The sequence below is a fragment of the Aedes aegypti genome, chromosome 3 (assembly GCF_002204515.2).
Source record: "Aedes aegypti strain LVP_AGWG chromosome 3, AaegL5.0 Primary Assembly, whole genome shotgun sequence".
Taxonomy (NCBI): Eukaryota; Metazoa; Arthropoda; class Insecta; order Diptera; family Culicidae; genus Aedes; species Aedes aegypti.
Window position 1 is genome coordinate 409,479,115 of NC_035109.1, and position 19,998 is coordinate 409,499,112.

The window sequence follows — 19,998 nt, forward strand, 5'->3', positions numbered from 1 at the left end:
TTCGCTATACCACCTAAGAACGCAACAACTCAAGCAACACTGCCAAAACAAAAACAAATTTGTATCATGGAAATATTTGTCATGGCCTTCTACGATTCGATTGAGTTGTCATCATATGGCACAAGAGATTCGTAGTAGTATACTATTAGTGAATGAAGATTACCTATGGTACCTACCTCTTATTAAAATAAAAAAAATGTTCAGGACCCCCCGATAGAACATTTCCAAACCGGTCTCAAATGAAAGGGGAAAGCCTAAGCTTTAATTTGGTGGGTGTTTTAGCGATACTGATTTTTATATTAATGTTTTCTACCAGAGACACCGTGCCAGCTCACCCTCTTCCGGTGTCCCTTGCCCGTATTCGCAAAGTTTTATTTAAAAAAAGAAAAGTCGGTCTAAAGATGTAATTTTTATTTTCGTTTTGAGTTAAGCAGATACCCGTAGATTCCAGCCACCTTTTTTATTTTATTTACTAATTTTCGTTCGTTTTTAACTAAGCATGGTTAGTAGGTTTTTCTGAGCATCTGCTCAGCTTTTACCGCTTTATTCAAAATGCTCAAATGCTCAGTTTTATCATACCAACTTGAGTAAATGCTCAAGATAATTATTTGCAGATGGATTTGAGTAAAGTAAAAGTTTTTGCTCAGTTTATTCACATGCAACGTCAAAATTCAAATTAGTTAAAATGAAACATTTTGTGATTTTTGTTATGACTGCGATTTTTATTATTATCAGATTTCACAATAATTTAACCGTCAAATAAATGTCGACCTTAGTAAATCTTTTGTTCAGACAATTTCGTTTAGCTTTTCCACACAAAGGATAAAAATATAAAACACAGCCAAAAATATTGTTTAATATGATTGCTTATGTGCGTTATAAACGACAATTCAATATTCGACGTACTTGGCTGATTTACGCAGTTTTACCTGTTTCATTAGAGTTTTTCAAATATTTCACTTATATATGGGTAATACACGACGCGAGTGATGTGCTACGAACAATATATGATATTATATTTTTTGCTGTGTATACGGAAAAGGGAAACTCAATGAATGTTCTGGTTGGAACGAAAGGGTTGTGGAAATATCCCAAATATCATCAACAGTAGCGGGTAACATACCACCCACTCAGTTTCGACAGAAAACCGGTCAGGTAGCTTTTCCATCATGCTGTAGATACAGACTTTGGCAACAGCAGCAGCAGAACCAAAAGCACCGATGATGCGACATGATGTCGATGTGCCGTCATAGAGCAAGTGTGGAAACGACCTGTTTATAAATGTCACACATCGTTGATGCTCCCGAAAGGAATAACGGTCATACGTTGCGGAAAAGGAAGATGAAACTCTCAGAGGATAAAATGTGAGTGGCGATATGATGATGATGGTACAAGTAGTGGGTAAAAAAGATTATTAGAATATTAATTTTTAATGTGTACAACTTGTGGCACTTGCCATTTTTGTATGATAAAATGCAATTTTCAAGTGCAAGCACGACAGCCTCTGTCAACGATGTGTTCGGGTGCTTAATCATCAAATCAAAGTGGTAAGAAATAGGTAATCATTTGTAGTTTGTAAAGCGATAAAAACATCCCCAGCAGATTACAACACAAGTTTAGAAGATTTGTTAATTATCCAAACAAGTATAAAACTAATGTTTTCTATATTGAGCCCAAATGGACGTTCGGGACGTTTTTGTTTCATCAAGATTATATATTCAAAAATGGTATTGTGTATCAGATATAAAAAGGCCGGTTCCAGATGCGCGCTGTTAGCTATTTGGTAGATATGTCCCATTGCATATATTGAGCCTAGTTCATCATTTTACCTGGTTGTAGACGTAGGAAAGGTAAAGGAAAGATAAGGGAAAGGGCAAGGGGGATACATTTTACACAAGTGAAAAGATAAAACGTGGTTCTATGTCTCAAAGTGTTCCCCGAATGTCGTTTCCCAGAATGTCATTTCCCCGAACGCCATTTCCCCGAAAGTCTACCCCAAATGCCAATTTCCCGAATGATCCGTTTCCCCGAACAGTAATGCAGCTCACAAATGTGCAAGAACTGCCATTAGTCTTTGGGACTAACTCGGACGCCACTTCCCCGAATCCTATTACCCCTAACGCCATTCTTCCGAATGGATCATTAGCCTGAACGCTTTTACCCCGAATTGGCCACTACACCGAACGCTATTACCCCGAAAGTATAAGAAACTTCTTTAATTAAGTCACGCAAAGTTCGGTCATTTTCAATCCTCTTACATTGATGTTAAAGATATGCTATAATTTCAATTATATTTTTTTTCCTTTTTTCAGCATAGATTTTTCTAATTATTGTTGTTTATAGGATTGCTCATCAGTTTTCCCAAGATAAGTGCTCACTTTGTATCTCTTCGTAAAGATTTTTTAAATATCGTATGAGTTTTGCTGATTACTTATTGAAATTCAGTTAACTCATCCCCCAGACCAATGATATTTTTTCGCTGTGACGGTGATCAGTGATCACCGTGTTGTTATTGCTGTGTTGAAACGTGGACTTTACTGCCCATAAAAGCATAACTGTCCCATATGGATTTTCGAACCAACCCCTTTTTTCGTCGCAACATCCATGTTTCAATAGGTATTTTACTAAACACTCCGAAAAAACATGTGATTTTACGTCTTTTGGATGCACATAAAAGAAGCGAGCCGAATGACGTGAATTTATGTCACATTTCAAATACCATAGTATTTGATTCGGGAAATGCTGATCATAGTGACATCGTTTTTGTGTCCATTAACGTGTAAAATTACATTTTTTGTTCAATACATATTCAATGACATATTTTTGTGTCGTTTTACCATTTACATCATATGTCATTCAGTCATACTATGAATTGCGTCCACAGTAATTTCCATTATTTTTAAGAGTGTATGCATATAAAAATTTACACACTTTGTTTGAAAATGTTGTGGAAAAATTTAAAGTTGGTGCAGTCCCATATTGAAAAATAAAGGCAAAACAGTCTCTTTATGAACTCTTAATCGAAATAGCAACTGCGAAACATGAATTGTATTCAAGTTTATATTTTTTGATGATCAATAGAAGCAAAATGAGTTACGTGTGAGGTTGTGCTGAATGAGTATGGCAAGTAGAAATGTACTAGAAAATCATGAACATTTGTATGAGAAGTCAAACTTCATACTTTGAGCGGTGTTTTCTCAATGCCTACTTTTTCAATATGGGACAGTTATGCCTTTGTGGGCAGTTTACTCCAGGAGGATCGGCAAGCACTGTTTTTTTTCGGTAGCGCAGTAAATTAGACACGGTATACTTAGAGCCGCTGCACCATAAATCAAGGGCTATCTGTTAATTGGGCTTCTACCACCGTAACAGACGATCCTCAGTATTCTTAACCAATTAGACCAATCGCTACCGACTTCTGGTTGACCAACCGTCTAGACTGACCGAGGAAAAAAAGGTAACTGTGGTTTAATTCATACTTTACAGTCTTCAAAAGCCAGTTTGTCATAAACATATTCTAAGTATGTAACTTGTAATGCAAAAGTGCAAATTGTTGCTGTGCTCTAAAACATGGAATGCACCTCACTAGTGTTTCTACATTTCTGCATAAGATGAAAAATATATGTTATTATATTTTCCTGTGTGGGATTTGAGTTCGGTGTTCATCTGCACTTTAATTCGGCAAGGAAGCCAGATTGCTCAAGAATTGCACCTGCTATGTAAATTGGAAAACCAAAATCTTAGACCGAACTTTTCTTCTTCAAAAAAGCACAACGGTTTCTCTAACAGGAGCACTCCTAAGCTATTGCAGATTGCGCTAGATTTTCTGTTTCTCTTAACAATCAAATTGGTTTTTATTTTGCTTTATTCGCCCCTTCATTGCTATTGGGAATGTGCCTAGTTGTTTCGACAGCGTAGGCAAGCATCTGAGCTTTTCAAGAACAAACGTTGCACCCTCGTTCTTCGGCTTCTGTTTTGGAAAGCATCCTACAAATATGTATGAATAAAAAATGACGATTTCAGTCCCCAAACAAATCGAGACGTACGACGAATCATTTGTGTGCAAAAAGACGATTCTCGCCACTACCCATGTCACCCAGAGGGCACGAATTGAAAATGTAGATTTCCAACAATCTTGCTTAGGTAGCAAAAAAGATCCCAATAAGGTGTGCTCAATTTAATCTGGAAGAAAAACACTATCATAATTATCAATCTGAGATTCGCCATGATAGGTTGATTGCCAAATCTATAGGAAACCTCAATCTCAGGAGAATTACTAATAGCATAAGCATAAACATATTGTTTCCTTTAAGACAAAGGGTAACACAAAAAGAGCACTTGTTCAGACACAGTATGCTACATTTAATGTTTTATTGGCTTAAGGTGAGAATAAAACAAAGTTGAATTTTCAAGAGTAAAAATTGGGATAACCAAATAGTTCATATTAAAAATTCTGTATAGTTCGTTGTTTTTAAGCAAGTTAATGGACAAATATAAAAAAAAAACTATTATCACTGGGAGATAGGGGAGGATTTTTCCTCGTAGCATTAAATAACGTGTGAATCCATACCTATAAAAAAACTAATTGTATTTCAACATCCCACTTCGAGTTTGTAAAAGAAAAAAAAAAAGAAAATACAAGAAATTCCTAGTAAGACGAGCAAATACCTTTGAGCTGTTTAGTGGAATACCTATAAGTAGATGAAAAAAAACGAATTTAGTACTATACGATCTAATTCCACTAGAGTTTGTATCCTTTGACAGATACGCGTATTTCGACCTCAACTGTAAGGCCATCTTCAGTGTCGTGTACTATACTCGACGAAGACGGCCTTACAGTTGAGGTCGAAATACGCGTATCAAAGGATACAAACTCTAGTGGAATTAAATGGTATAGTACTAAATTCGTTTTTTTCATCTACTTGAGCAAATACTGTTAAGCTCGAGTGTCCAGTGCTCGATACCGAAGAAGTATGTGAATCACATACTAAATAGGCTTATTTGTCACAGGATAAGCAACATAATATAATTTAACGCTTTGCCCCATTTTTTCTCAAGTTCCTAAGAAACTCTTATAGTTTTAGAACTTGTGTCGATACTGATCATTGGTCATATGAATCCGGAGTATTTCAAAATTCCTTGGGGGCCGACGCGTAGCTAACCCACGTAAATTTCTCAGGCTACAGCTTTTTTATAGTATTCGGATATTCACTCTTCGGAACAATAAATTAATGAGAGTATGCTGAGAAAAAGCGAAGCAATTTGGTGCAGCCATCTTTGAGTGATTAGCATTTATGTTTCTGGTACCGTAATCTGAGGTACCATTGATCAATTTTTTTTTAAATATCTTAAATATTTCGTTTGAAAATGCAAGCGTTACCAATTTTATATGTTTAAACCAAGTACTACCACCCATAACTTGTGATTTTGTTTTTGAAAGATTTAAGCATGTTTAAAAAAATATTTTGAGCGACTTTTTGATTTAGCTGATATGGGGTAACATTGATCACCTATGTAAACAATATTCGGTTATATTGAAAATGTCGTTACTTACTTGAATCATGGCCCCTGGCTATGTAAAGATTTTGAAAACATTCAAAAACTTAATATCGTAATTATCAGATAGCTCCAAGAATATTTAACCGATTTGTATGATTTTTTCAGTGTAGCTCCTTTATTACCTGGCATTGTATAGTCCACATTATTATCAACGCCGATTCTTGAACTAGAAGAGTTTTTTGAGAACTTGTAAAAAATGGTGCAAAAATATCGAGAAACAAAAAAGTTAGGGTGATTTGAATATTTTTCTTTGCGGTAACAAATGAAGGTGCTCGTAGAGGGGTTAATAAAGTTGTAATATATTAAATGATAATAATTCATACTTTGTAGATATCACTGTTGTAAGTCATGTTTTTGTGTTCGATATTTCAGATGGACTAGTAAAAAGTCGTGAATATGACCATGAATCAATAGACTCCAATGATTACGATGACGATGATATAACTTCAGGAAGCTTCTGTTCGGGTAAGTACACATTACGAAAACATGAATTTAACTCGTGACGTAAATTTCAAAGCTGGATATAAATACTTAAAGAACGTAAAACACCAATCATTACACTAGAAAATGCGTTTTTCGTACAAAACTTGAATTAGAAGAATTGAAAAGTTGAACAATTCTTTTTTTTTTAATTTGTTTGAATTCACAACACTTTATTACCAAATTGGTTTGATTTGGTTTTGTCAAAGAAAAATTGAGACAATATGCAATTATTGACACAACTTAATAAATAAGAATAGGCATTTTAACCAAGATTGTGGATTTTGAAAAGATAAAAAATAAAAGCTTAAATTCAGTACTATACCATTTAATTCCACTATAGTAGGTTCCTTCGACAGATACGCATATTCTGATCTCAACTGTAAGGCCATCTTCAGTGTCGTGTACTAGTTCACGACATTGAAGACGACCTTTCAGTTGAAGTCGAAGTCGTATCTGTCAGAGGAAATAAACTCTAGTGGAATTGATTAGTATAAAACTAAATTCGGCTTTCATTTACTTATTGATATTTCACTGAACAGCTTGAAGATTTGTTATTAAGATAAAAGGTTTGCTAAAAGCTTTTTTGCTCATAGGTCATTAAGATTTCGAAATAACACGTCTTTTATGTCACGTCAAAGCTGCATTATAATGAGTCAAATTGTCATCATTTTTGCATAAAAATCCACTCTCATTGATTTACGGTTAATATAGAAAGATCTTACGGTCCAAGCTAAACATAAATTTGCCTTGAATATGAAAACTAAAACACTCGAATCATTTATAGAACAAAACTATTGCTTAACCATTTATAAGGTAGTGGCAAATATATTACCTCCATACATTGATATTTTTGTCTTTCAACAGGAAATATATCTACATCTATTTGTAAACAGTATTTTTATTAGCTAATATAAATGTAAATTAGGGCCTTCCTTAGCCTAGTGGTAACGCTCGCGGTTATAAAGCAGGTGCGAATTTCAGGTCTGATTTTCCTCGTGGATAAACTTCATGTTTTTTTTTGTATTTACAAAAATATGGTCTTTGGCCAGACCTCAGTCTCCCCTTCCACGTGACTAATGGACCTTGGCTACCCTGGGCATAGCGTATCACCGTACCTGCCACACGTTACACGGCGTTACATAATTATTATGTCATGCCTTAAAACGTTAGACATTTTATGATCAATGTTCTTATTTATTGACTAGTTATTGATTAGAGGATATGATGGTCCAAATTTGATATTAATAATGCGCCTATATCGGTTTATTCACGGCCATAATCTTGACTAATTGAGAAATTCAACAAAGACAAAAGAAGACTTTCGGGGGTAGTGAGATAATGAAATTAAAAATAATATTTTTTCTGTTGTTTTACAGATATTATCGCAAATTACTCGATATGATTATATGGTTCGAATCATTTAGTTCTAGTTGCGCCAAGCACCAAGAATGCAGAGTGAGGAAAGAAAGGAAGAAAGAAAACAGTTTCCTAAGAGGCAATAAATAACGATCCTTAGATCGTTGGACAGTTGCTTCAGATGAAAGAACATTCGTAAATAATGAAACAAGTGTCCTCTTACTGTGATAATTTGAAGGAATTGTGCTTTGACATGATTTACAAATGCTCTGTAAGTGTGCTATGCAAATTTTATCTCGTACATTGTGTTTTGAATAATTACTTTGTAGTTTCCTGGTGTCTAGCAAGAAGGTTTACCTTTCCGTCTTTCAAACAATACCGTAAGGTCTCGTGAGGCCATCTAAAGAAAGTGAGATACGGTTGAAGGATGTTTGGGGCTTTTTTGAAGAATAAGTGTAGTTCCTTCTGGCCATGACCGATTCACTTGATTTATGTGACGTTACTCCTTCAAACAGCACATCTACCGTTCTTATCGCGCTCGGGTAGGAACTATCCTCTTGGGAGTAACCTGGTTTCGTACGTTCGTTGATGTGAATATGCAACCCTCATCGCATTGACTGTCGTTTCCTTTATTTAGATAATTGCTCCCCTTGTTTCTTGAATCAGACATCGTCGTTCTTTTTGGTCGGATATATTTTCGCATTGTATCGCTAAATAGGAAAAACGGATTGTTCATAAAATATTTACACCAAAGTCACCCAACAGCCCCTGAGATTACCCAGTGAACACACCATCGTATATGATGGGATATAAGAGTACAAATGTGGAGGCGATATACGTACATCTTGCATGGATCCTTATGGTGCATGTACGTATATCGCCTCCACATTTGTTCTCTTATGCGCTATCTTATACGAGTTCGTGTTTACTGGGTAGAAACTGGTATGGTAAATAATACAACAGCGATTTCACAATCTTATAGCGATAGGGATTGCTTGGTCAGGTGCATTTAAAATGGTTTTCTTTTATTGTGCTGAGTTGAACGGATTGTGAATTGACTCAAGACTCAGTGCTGGTATGTATAATTTAAAAATCGGTATTAAGATGACAATAAACACCAAAAACAATCACAGAAACAGAAATCCTGTTCCCTTGTCTTGTTTCGTGTTTATTCTCGATTCACTCGTTAGCACATTCTATACCATCCAGTAAGGTTCCCCCATTCCTATACTACCATCTGAATGTGCGGACCAGATAACTATGGGAATGTGTGATGAAATTCTTATGGTCGATTTTCTCGCTGCTCAAGCAAGGAAAACGAAATATATTCAATTGGTCCCATAGTTGTTGGGCATAAGATGAAGGTGCATGAGCTTCGTCGTCTGCCACCCACAATCTGAAGAAGATTCTATCTTTGGCGCTCGAAACACGTTTCAACAAGGGGTGGAGAATGGGAAAGGTTTCACCATTTAGAGTTTCATTCTAGCATAAAAAGAAGGATTGATCACGAAAGGTATTTTTGAGAATTGTAGGGTTGAGATTCATTACAGCGAAGGAATTCATGAATGGAAAGACATCATAAATTATTTAACCTGCATTTGACTTGACTTTTGTTGATGGATCTTCAGCAAATATTGCGGTGGCATAGAGCCAACCGTTCACAATGTAATTGAGATTGATGTTAGGATGATTTGTATAATCATTCGTTCGCACCTGTAATGCTACCTATGCATTCCTAATATAATCAATATTAAATCAGCACTAAGGAATCAATATAAGAGACAAAAAATAATGAGTATAATGCATAAAGAGTTCGTCACAAAAGCTATTGAAAGAATAATAGGAATGAACAACTCTATTTTTAATGTGCAAACGATTTCTGGCACTTCTTCTTGTTACTCAGTGTTCGTTTGGGCCAGTACTTCATTCTCAGAACGCCAGTATCAAGTTTGGCCCGGTTTTGTATCGGTGTACTGGGTGTCTTTGAAATGGCCACGACACTCTTGGGTGCCTTTTCACCTGAAGCATGGGAGTGATTTCAATATTACCTAACTACATTCGTAACCCCTAGAAGATAATTTATTTCTGCAAATGTTTATGTATCTCTACACACATTTTATTTTGTGCCACCACTGAGAGAACCGGTGAGCATGAGCATGGGGAAGATAAATTTATGCATCTGCTCCACTGAGTGAGCGCCTCTTTTGCTGTCGGTTCATAAGCCCCATGTTTGTGTCCTTGTACCTTTGGGGGGCGATGCGTACTGCTCTGAAGTGTAATAACAATAACCATCCACCCTTCGTTTTCTGGTTTCGGAGAGGAAATGCGTTTGGGTATAGACCAGCAGTATTGCCACCCAGTGAAAACTTGCTCCAGAAAGCATTTATAGCTTTCACCGTATCGGCATACACCACCGTATGTTTCGATATTTTTGGTTATTATCAAATGAAATTCGCCTGCCTACATCAACAAAAAAAAATCACTGGATAGCGTTGGTTACAATGTGTTGCAGGCAAAATAATAAAAGAAACAAACGAAATAACAGAAACAACATTAACAGCATTATTTTATTGCCATTTTGCGAATACGGTCATCGGAAGAGAAGGTGTGGTTGACACCTTAGTGTTCGTTATTAAAAATCAATTTTTACCAACATTTTATTTTAATTTTTATTTTATATTTTGCTGTAGTGGATCTGTTATGAGCATTTCATATATTGCTGTAGTGGATCTGTTATGCTGTAGTGGAATAATACAGAATACTTTCGTTCGCTGCTAGTCTTTTTCGTTCTGAGATTGCGAAAAGCTTAATCCTGCCTAGTTCGGGTAGTGGCTACGGCTAGGATAGCTTAGTTAGATCAATCTCCAGCATAAAATGTCAGCAACGATCAATCTTTGTAGACTCATGCAAATGGTACAGCGCAAGTGGCGCTAGTTCAAAAACCTTACTTTTGTAAACTTTTATCTAGGAAACCTAGTGAACCCAGTTTTTGCTACTTTCAGAAACATGAAATGGCAAATTCGCGTACCATGCCTCGTGCATGCGTGCTCGTAAATAGCGCTGACGTCGCTACACTCATTTCTGAGTTAACAACCAGAGATGTATGTGCTGTCACAATTGATATTTCTGTATGTGACCTCAATAGGAAATACGTCTTTCGTTTTGTGGTGTATTTACCACATGATGAACCATCCCCGACGGATGATTTCAAACGAGTTGCCGTTCACTGCCTATGAAAAGGCCTTCTGCTGATTGTGGGCAATGATATCAATTTGAGAAACTCCAGTCTGAAGGAATGCTTAAGTAGTTCAAATCTTGGATTACTTATTGTAGGAAATCCTCCAACCTTCATGGTATCTGCTAGAGAAGACATAATGCTCTGCTCGAATAGAATCAGTCACGAGTTGACGAATTGGCATGTATCAGAAGATGAATCATTATCTGATTATCGCTACATCTCTGTATGAACATAAGAATGGTGGGGATTGCTCATCAAACCTTCCGGTCCGCCTCATAGTTACGTACTATTTGGTGCTGGGTGTAGTTCTTGTTTTTCCAGCTGTATTGAAAAGCATGAGCCATAGTCTTTGGCATACAATCGGATCTATCTTTAGCAGAAAAGAACCGAAATGTCTATCGACGACCGGTTATTGCTAGCAGATATAGTGGAGAGCTTGTCTTGAAACGTTCATCGCTTCAAGCTAGTTGAAAAACTGAATACACTGATTGCCTGTCGATCAGAGCCGAACTAGGCATAGATCGTATACATACATCTGAATCTACATGTCTCCGATGTATTACATCGTTCCAGGTGGGAGTTATCTGATATGTGAATATGGTACCATAACAGAATTTTCCATCTGAACGAAGTGATAAATCATAATATTCCGCAAACTGTATCACACATCTACAGAATGTATTGCGTGAAGTTAAGACACAGCAGAGTATTGGGTACATAGGACCAAGTCCCTGCCGGGTGGCGCGAAACTGATGAGCGATAGACAATAGAATCAACAACACTGCCATAAGGGATAGTAAGCATGTGACTATTGTCGAAACTATGATTAGGAGGCAAATCAACATCCCAAGATCAAATTTTTGTTACAACCCAATGTAGGTATTATTAAATTAGGCTGTAGAAAATGATAAATATCTGATCACTTAGGAACCTTGCAACAGGTAATAAATGCTCGTAGTCTGTTTTCTTCGAATACACATGTATAAATTGTTAAAATTGCCGAATCATACGCGGAATTTATTAAACGGATCATGAAATTAGGACTGAAATCATAATGATGATAGATTATCAACTTTCCTTTCGTCTTGCTATTTGTTACCGTTAGAATCACCAAACTGATTGGTTTCCCACTACTTACACCAATACAACAGCACGAAAACTGAAGTATTATAATCGCGCGTTGGAACTTTCAATATCCATATATTACATCAATAGTGAATTCTTGTATGTAGCCAGTATAAATAACAGAATCATCAACTTCTTGAACATTCTTTAACTGAAAACTGGATGCTTGTTTTATCAAACATGCTCAATCTGCACCTAAAATCTCGGATCCAAATAGTTTTCTAAATAAAAATTGTGTCTAAATAAAACGTGTAGGCCAACAAAACATAATTGAGTAGGAGTTTACAAGTTACTTAGCACATGAAAAGCAGTTTAAATTAATCTATTACTAGATCAACACTAATGCTCACATTTTTATATTCTCATTTCATCATGGTCCTCATTGCTCGAGCGGAGACGAACACCCTGGAGATGGAAAAAATCGACAGCGCTACGATAAGGAAACGTAACAGATGAGAAACTATCGATACATTTATCAATTATAAAACCCCGTTTTAATGTTAACACTTTGTTTCTGTTTTTTTTCTGTTTTTTTCGTTTCAGCAATCAAATAACCGAACCAACTCTACTATCTTTTCATTTCTTCTTCGTTATACTTATAGTCCTTCTGGCACTGAACCGAGTGGTGCGCCTTCCGCTTTCTTACTGGTGCTGTTTTTCCTGTACATTTGGCATAGTGTCGGAGGTGGTGTACTGTATTTGCTATACAACGCGCTACTTTCGATATTGTGCTTCGCGTGTGGGGAAGCAGTACTAGTGGTGAAGCGGAGGGCGCCATTCAGTTTAGTGCCAGAGGGACTATATCTATTTAATGTATCTGAAGCTTGTGGGACCGCTTTAATTCCGGCGCCTGCTTGTGGAAGATCCCGGTGTGCTAAACGGTATAGGACATGTTAACGGGGGAGGCTTGGTAGGTCCTCACCCAGCCCGTGTCTAGATGGGCGAATAATTGTCTGCCAGGGTGTGGATTGAGCAATTACAATTACAATCTCTGTATGAACATAAGAATGTAAATTCGCAGACTTTGCATTTGTTATACTCCACAAACTGGGAATTGGTTGCGACCAAATTCCAAGGAGTTTCTCCGTCCATTGGAAATCCTAGTGATTTGGATGTTTCCACTTCCGGTGAATTGGGACACAAATGTCCTTGTTTAGAGTGATCTCACAATTGCTTGTCACTTTGCTTATAGGAAATGTTCCTCACAACTCCCTTCGCGGGACGAGTGGACGTCTGTACATTACTGAACCATCCCAAGGGTGGCTAAGTATTTAACAAATCTGTCAAAGCAGAATTGCAGTCGCTTGGTTACAACCTTGACTGGCCACTGCCGACTCAACTATCACATGGCAAATATTCAGTGTGTTGATACATTTGTGTGTGATAGTTGTGATTCCGATTATGGAAGTTCTTATCACCTTATACGTAACTGTCAAGTTTTCGCGTAATTGCGATTCCAATTACTTGGTAAACAAACTGATTTCAGAAACCTGAATCTTCAGGACTTTCTGGTATTCTTAACCCGCTGTGGTAATGAGCTATAGGCTCTCTTTACGCTCATGCGTTTTGCAGTGCCCTTTTTAGGCGCTGTTCGAACCCATTGTGGTACGGAGCTACATGCTCTTAATTCGCTTATGCGATTTTAAGGGATCCCACTCCTATTTCCTCCCATCTTTCCCTTCCCTTTCCTCTCCCATCGGGTAGATGATGAAATAGGCTCAAATATGGCGATGACACAAATCTCCCAAATGGCGGGGAACGTGCCTCTGGAGCCGGCCTTCTGATACCTGATACCTGATACACGAATAGGCAGTCTACTAACCACAAAAGCAAACCTCTCTGCCATGCCTTTCCCCCAATCCATACACTCCCGCATGAACTGGCTTAGATGCAGTGGTATATACGGTCTACGTGGGAGCCAATATAATGCATCATCAATTCCTCCCCCTTCCCCACATTGGTCTGCATTCTGACGTGGCAGGCACCATTGTCGCTAAAAATAGAAGATCACCAGCAATTATACACTGAGGATGCCTGTTAGTCCCAAGCAGTCATTCGGTTGGTTCCTTGTGTAAGTGCAGCTGATATGGCGATCCCGGAGTAGCATCCACGAGCGGCCAATCAAGCTCAAGCTCAAGCTATATCTTTTAATATTATTTTTTTTTTGTGTGTCATCACTATTTCAATTTCGATTTCATCATTTAAAATGGATCGAATAACCAAGTCTAATAATACTTAATATATATTATTAATTATTTCAAAATTTAGTGTTTAAAGAAACTGAACAAAATATATGACATGGACGAAATGCAAATTTTACCAAATATTTCAGTTCGATTTGTCCAAACAACTGAGTGCTCATCTCGCGCTATGGCTTCCCTTAGTATTAACCTTCGTGTTCCGGACCTATTTTTGTCAACCTGATTTTTATGAATGTTTAGATCTAATTTTCAAAATTTTCAGTCGATTTCAATAAAATTTTGACACAACACCATAACAATATTCATGTACTGGGAGCTCAAATCGGACGGTCGCTTCCGGATTTATACGGATTACTTTTATATGATTCAGTTACAAACACTGTAGTTTTGTTTGATTTGTGCAAAATAATTATAGAAATAATTATGGAGTCGTCTTCGAAAGAGTAGAAATTTAAGCATTGCAATTTTTAATTGTTATTAAAAATTAAGATTGCGTCTGTTCAGAGGAGTATCTATAAGTCAATGAAAACCGATTTCTGTACTATAGCATTTAATTCCACTTGAGTTTATACCTTTTGACAAATATGTGTATTTTGACCTCAACTGTACACTGAGCCAGAAATTGCGTACGAATTTCATAAGAGAACGCTTGTGAATTGATTTCTTGAGTGGTTTTCTCTCTTTCATAAGATTCTTATGAAACACAAAACGTCCGATATTCACAAGAAATTCTTGTTGTTATCATTAGAGATCTTATGAATATCTTTATTTTCCTAAATTAAAAGAGCGATTCTTTAAATACATAATGGTCCTAAAGAATTCCATAATTGATATCTATGATCCTTCATAAGAGTATCTTATGAAATTATACCTATTTGTATTATGAACGCAATGATCGATGGAAGTTCACAAGTTTTTCTTATGAATCTCATTAAATGCTTCTTATGTCTTTATTCCAAAAGAATTTCGTATGAAATTCTTACGTGGTGTTTGATAGGAAGTCAACTGTTTTTCACAAGTGTTACTAATCATTGTCATACGCGCGCTTATGAATCTCAATCGTGAATATTTTGTTATTAGCAACTCTCCACGTAATCCATAAGATTTTCGTATGAAATTGTTAAGAAAATCGTACTCCTTTAGATTGTAAAGCATATCGCAAGAATGATTTTTGGACTCTTTCAACTCTATTGCTTTGGATTTGATGGTATGGTAACCACACTTGAACGGCGTACTCCAAAACACTGCGGACTACCGTACAGTAGATTGATTTGAGTGCGTACACATCTTGGAACGATTTCGTTATTCTTCGCAGAATTCTTATGTACCTCATACGTTCCGTTTCCTCAGTGAAGGCCGTCTTTAGTATTGTGACATAGATTCGACTTCAATTCAAGTCAAATCGAAAAACACAAACTCTAGTAAAATTAAATTTCTGAAAGACAAAACGCGTATTTCGAGCTCAACTGTCGTCTTTGGTGTCGTGACCTAGATTCGACTTCAATTCAAGTCAAAAAACACAAACTCTAGTGAAATTGAATTGTACAGTACAAAATTACGTTTCCATTGAGACTTAACTTCTTTCTTTCTGGAAGAAGTCTTCACTATATACTCAAGATCATAATTGATCATCTTTGGCATGGGATTTTGATCCCTGGTCATTGGTTAAAATCATGACAAGTCGCAAGTAAGCCATGAATCGTGAAGAAGCGGCAACGACAAACTTCGATACCGTGGTGAATCAAAATCCGGACGGCACCAATATCCGGACACTCTGGTTATATTGGTCAATTAGAGTTAAATTAAATGACAATATGTTTGGTTTTTATTCACACCGTTCATTATTAACAATGTTCATAACATTACAATTATTTTTAATCTTCTAACCATCGTCAAATAATTGTTAATAATAAAACAAATAATTTGTTCGTGTTGAACGTCATTTCTCCGCGGTCTGACTCCAAGTCAAGTTTAACGTTCGATGACCGCGCGAACATCGTTTGATTGAAGGAACAGTTTGTGAACTATATTTTATAGCAAGTTTTAACCATAAGTGTCAAGGAAAAGATATTTCAAAAGTTTGGTGAAACCATTGTTGGTGAATTAGTTGGAAATACATATTTGTCAGTGCTTTTGAAGCAGTGTTTTAAGATCCAGATATCTTCTGAAAGACCCTGGTTTAATTATGGCAAGTGAGTTTTGTGCAAGAAAAAATAAGAGAAAACTTGAAAAATAACTATTGGAAGTTTTGTGAGTATTCAACATCTAAACGATGTGAAATAAATAGTGTTAAACTTTCATAATAACAGTTTAAGCCGCACCGACTGCAGTTCAAGCCATACGCTCCTTGGCTCAGGTAATCAAACCCCTAATATACAAACGTGCTATCATTTTTGACATTATCGGGCAAACGCAGACATCAAGCTTTTTAAATATCTATATTTTATTGTGTATTGATATGATTTTCATTACCGTGATGCATCATTACCCGGACACTTAAGGCCCAAACGCAATGATAGCGGAACGGCAACGGAATGCGGTACCGGTTCGCCAGGATGAATCACACCACTTCGACTGAGTTGACAACGAATGAAATTGACCTAACACTGAGTCGACAAGCTTGTTGTAGTTCATGCTGGCGAACCGGTTCCGCTTTCCGTTGCCGTTCCGCTATCATTGCGTTTGGGCCTTTAAGCAACACCAAAAGTTCAAACGCTAATTTAAATATGTTTCTGCCAGATCTAGTATAAGTGTTATTATTATTCACATAGATTCACGTCTAAACTTTTAATCATGGACAAAAGGTATAGACACATAACTTAAACCTACAATCTTCAATATAATAGAATTTGATGTATTCGTATGCTTAAACATACATGGGAGGCCAAAACGTTTAGTAAAATTACTATTGTTTTACCTGCACTTCATGCCAACAGCCTGCATTTTGGGTTCACTGAAATGATACTCAATATTTATAGTTTTCCTGCGTAAATCTTTTGTCTGGTAATTAGTTACACTTTTTGTTCTGTTATTATACAGTTTTGATTCAAGTCGCAATAAAATGTTTTCCAAAAGCTCGATAAATATAAGGTTTTTACGAAACGTCCGGGTTTATGATCATTGGCCTATAAATCCGGACAGCGTTCGAGGCAGCATATTTTCACATCACAAATGCTTTTTTGCACAAATGTTCCCACTTTTTCGTGCACTACACATTAAAACTATCATTCCGAACACTTTTCAGACACAGATAATATTAAAATTGTATGATTACGGATAGCTGTAGCGGTTAACGTCAGTCGAGAGTAGCTGACGTTCTTGTCGAAAACTCTTCACCAATGGATTCGATGCTCTGGAGAAACGACGTTCAACTGGTGCTGCTAATTTGTTTTTATTGTTTACATTTAATTGCAAAGGATTACTAGATGGAACAATGAATTAAAATGAAGAGCAATATTGAAAGCTATGAATGTAAATTACAAGTCTACATTTATTGTTTGATTTCATATTTAATTTGATAAATACAATCAAAGTGTCCGGATATTGGTACCGTCCGGATTTTGATTCACCACGGTACAGTTAAACGAATATTATGTGCTATTACACAGATGTCCGGATTTTGATGCATAAGTGTCCGGATTTAAAGACACCGTTTGCATCAATTGTCCGGATTTATGGGCAAGACATGCTCAAGTATTTGAATGATTTTCATGTTTAAATCATGACTTTTACCAAAAAGTTCATCAGTAGCGTGAAGATCTTGAGTTAAACATGGTTTGAAACAATATTACATTAAAAGTTTTCTAAAACAACACCTTGATATAAGCATTTGAACATTTATGTCAACTTAGGCGTCCGGGTATTGATGCATCACGGTAGAACGGTCCCAAACAAGTCAGGAACGAAAACAAAAAAATATCAGATTAGATTAGCCAAGTAGGTGATGTAGATTGAAGGTAGCAAGTATAAGCAAGTGAATATTGAAAGGGAGCAAAAGAAGTAATGATCACCAATGTGAAAGGACCTTTCCTGGATTCGGTGAACAGCAAGGACCCTGGATATTAGGGACCGTCTATTTACCACGTGATGATTTTTTTCCCAAATTAAAATCACCCCCTTCCCACCTTGTGGTCATTCGTTCATACGAAAATTTTAAAATTTATATGAACCGTGGTCATTGGCCAGACCCCCCCCCCCCCCATCAATGACTACGTAATTTATGGACGACCCCTTAGAGATACAAAGGGTCTCCTCAGACGAAGACTGTGAAGACAGAACTGCTGTGTCGTCTCCTGAAGCCGATTATAGCTGCTAGTGACATCAGTGCGCATCGTGCTGTACGTACACGAATTCTCTCTGCTCTTGGAAGTTTTTTAAAAACTACCTAAAGCAATAAAACAGTACTTTTCAGTGCTACATAAACAGTACTTTTCAGTGCTAAAATTAAAAACGGTACTTTTCAGTGCTTCTAAAACAGTACTTTTCTGTACTATTTTTTCTACTATTGATCCCTTTACGATCCTTGTTTGGACCCATGCCTTCGATTTTTTGTTGGACCCGTTGGCGAAAGCTAGCGGTGGTCCTTCTTGGACGTCTTGGGAAAAATCCTCTCGAAGGTCATGTCTTCTTTCGTTTATTACCCAAACAAGGTATCAACAAATAACAAAAGGAAGGGTGAAAACTGTCACTAAACGTGGCAAGAATGGAAGAAAGGACGCTTCCCCGGAATGCGAACTTTCTTCCAAGGGTGAAATGAATATTTGTGTCGAAATGAGCAATCAGTTCGATGCTCTAGATAAACACCAAATCGAAGCAGCCTCTAGCCCAGGCTCTTTGATTCAAGTAAGGAAGCAAAGAGTGCCGCCTATCGTGGTCAGTTATTCCGAATTTGGGGGATTTAGGTAGGAAATCTTGAACTCCTGTTGAACTAAAAAACCTGTGAGACTGATTTGGAAGAAGTGAGAGCTATTATTAAAAAAATCAAACATATGAAAGCGCCTGGCGATGAAGGAATTTTCTACATCCTCTTCAAGAAACTTCCAGAAAGTAGCTTATCATTTTTAGTTGATATATTCAACAAATGTTTTCAGTTGGCATATTTTCCTGACAAATGGAAAAATGCCAAGGTTGTTCCAATTTTAAAACCAGACAAAAATCCTGCAGAAGCTTCTAGCTATCGTCCAATCAGTTTGCTTTCCTCCATCAGTAAACTTTTTGAAAAGTTCATTTTGAACAGAATGATGGCCCACATCAACGAAAATTTAATTTTTGCCAATGAACAGTTCGGATTCCGCCATGGACATTCGACCACTCATCAACTTTTACGTGTTACAAATTTGATCCGTTCCAACAAATCTGAAGGCTATTCTACTGGTCTTGCTCTTCTAGACATAGAAAAAGCATTCGTCAGTGTTTGGCTTGAAGGTTTGATCGTAAAATTAAAATACTTTAATTTTCCAAAATACAATATTAGAAAAATTCAAAGTTATCTGTCAAATTGTACACTTCAGGTTAATTATCAGAACTCCAAATCTGAAAGACTTCCTGTAAGAGCTTGTGTTCCTCAAAGCAGCATTTTGCGACCAATATTATACAATTATACACATCTGACTTACCTGAGTTACCTCAGGGATGTCAAAAATCTTTGTTTGCGGATGACACAGGCTTCTCCGCCAAAGGACGAAGCCTGCGTGTCATCTATAGTCGATTGCAAAAAAGTTTGGATATTAGTTCTTCATACTTGTAAAAATGGAAGATTATTCCCACATAATCCAAAAGCTCTTTATTTGAAACCTTCAAGTAGACATGTTGTCACGATGACAGGGGTTCCAATAAATTGATCAGATGAAGTTAAATATTTAGGGCTAATGCTAGATAAAAATTTACCTTTCAAAAATCACATTCATTCAAGGCATTCAAGCCAAATGTAATAAATATGTAAAATGTCTCTATCCCCTTATTAATAGAAAATCAAAACTTTATCTTAAGAACAAACTTTTAATATTCAAACAAATGTTCAGACCTGCCATGTTGTAT

At 36.7% G+C, this 19,998-nt stretch overlaps 1 protein-coding gene across 2 annotated transcripts in view; it reads left to right on the forward strand.

Annotated features, from left to right (window-relative positions):
* The window catches only part of LOC5573207 (zinc finger protein 423 homolog), a 154,700-nt gene that overhangs the window by 43,491 nt on the left and 91,211 nt on the right, over positions 1-19,998 (forward strand). For both annotated transcript variants that reach the window (XM_021848643.1, XM_021848644.1), the window contains exon 3: positions 5,932-6,024. In XM_021848643.1, coding sequence (XP_021704335.1) covers positions 5,932-6,024 — 93 coding nt within the window. The remainder of the gene's footprint in view (positions 1-5,931; positions 6,025-19,998) is intronic.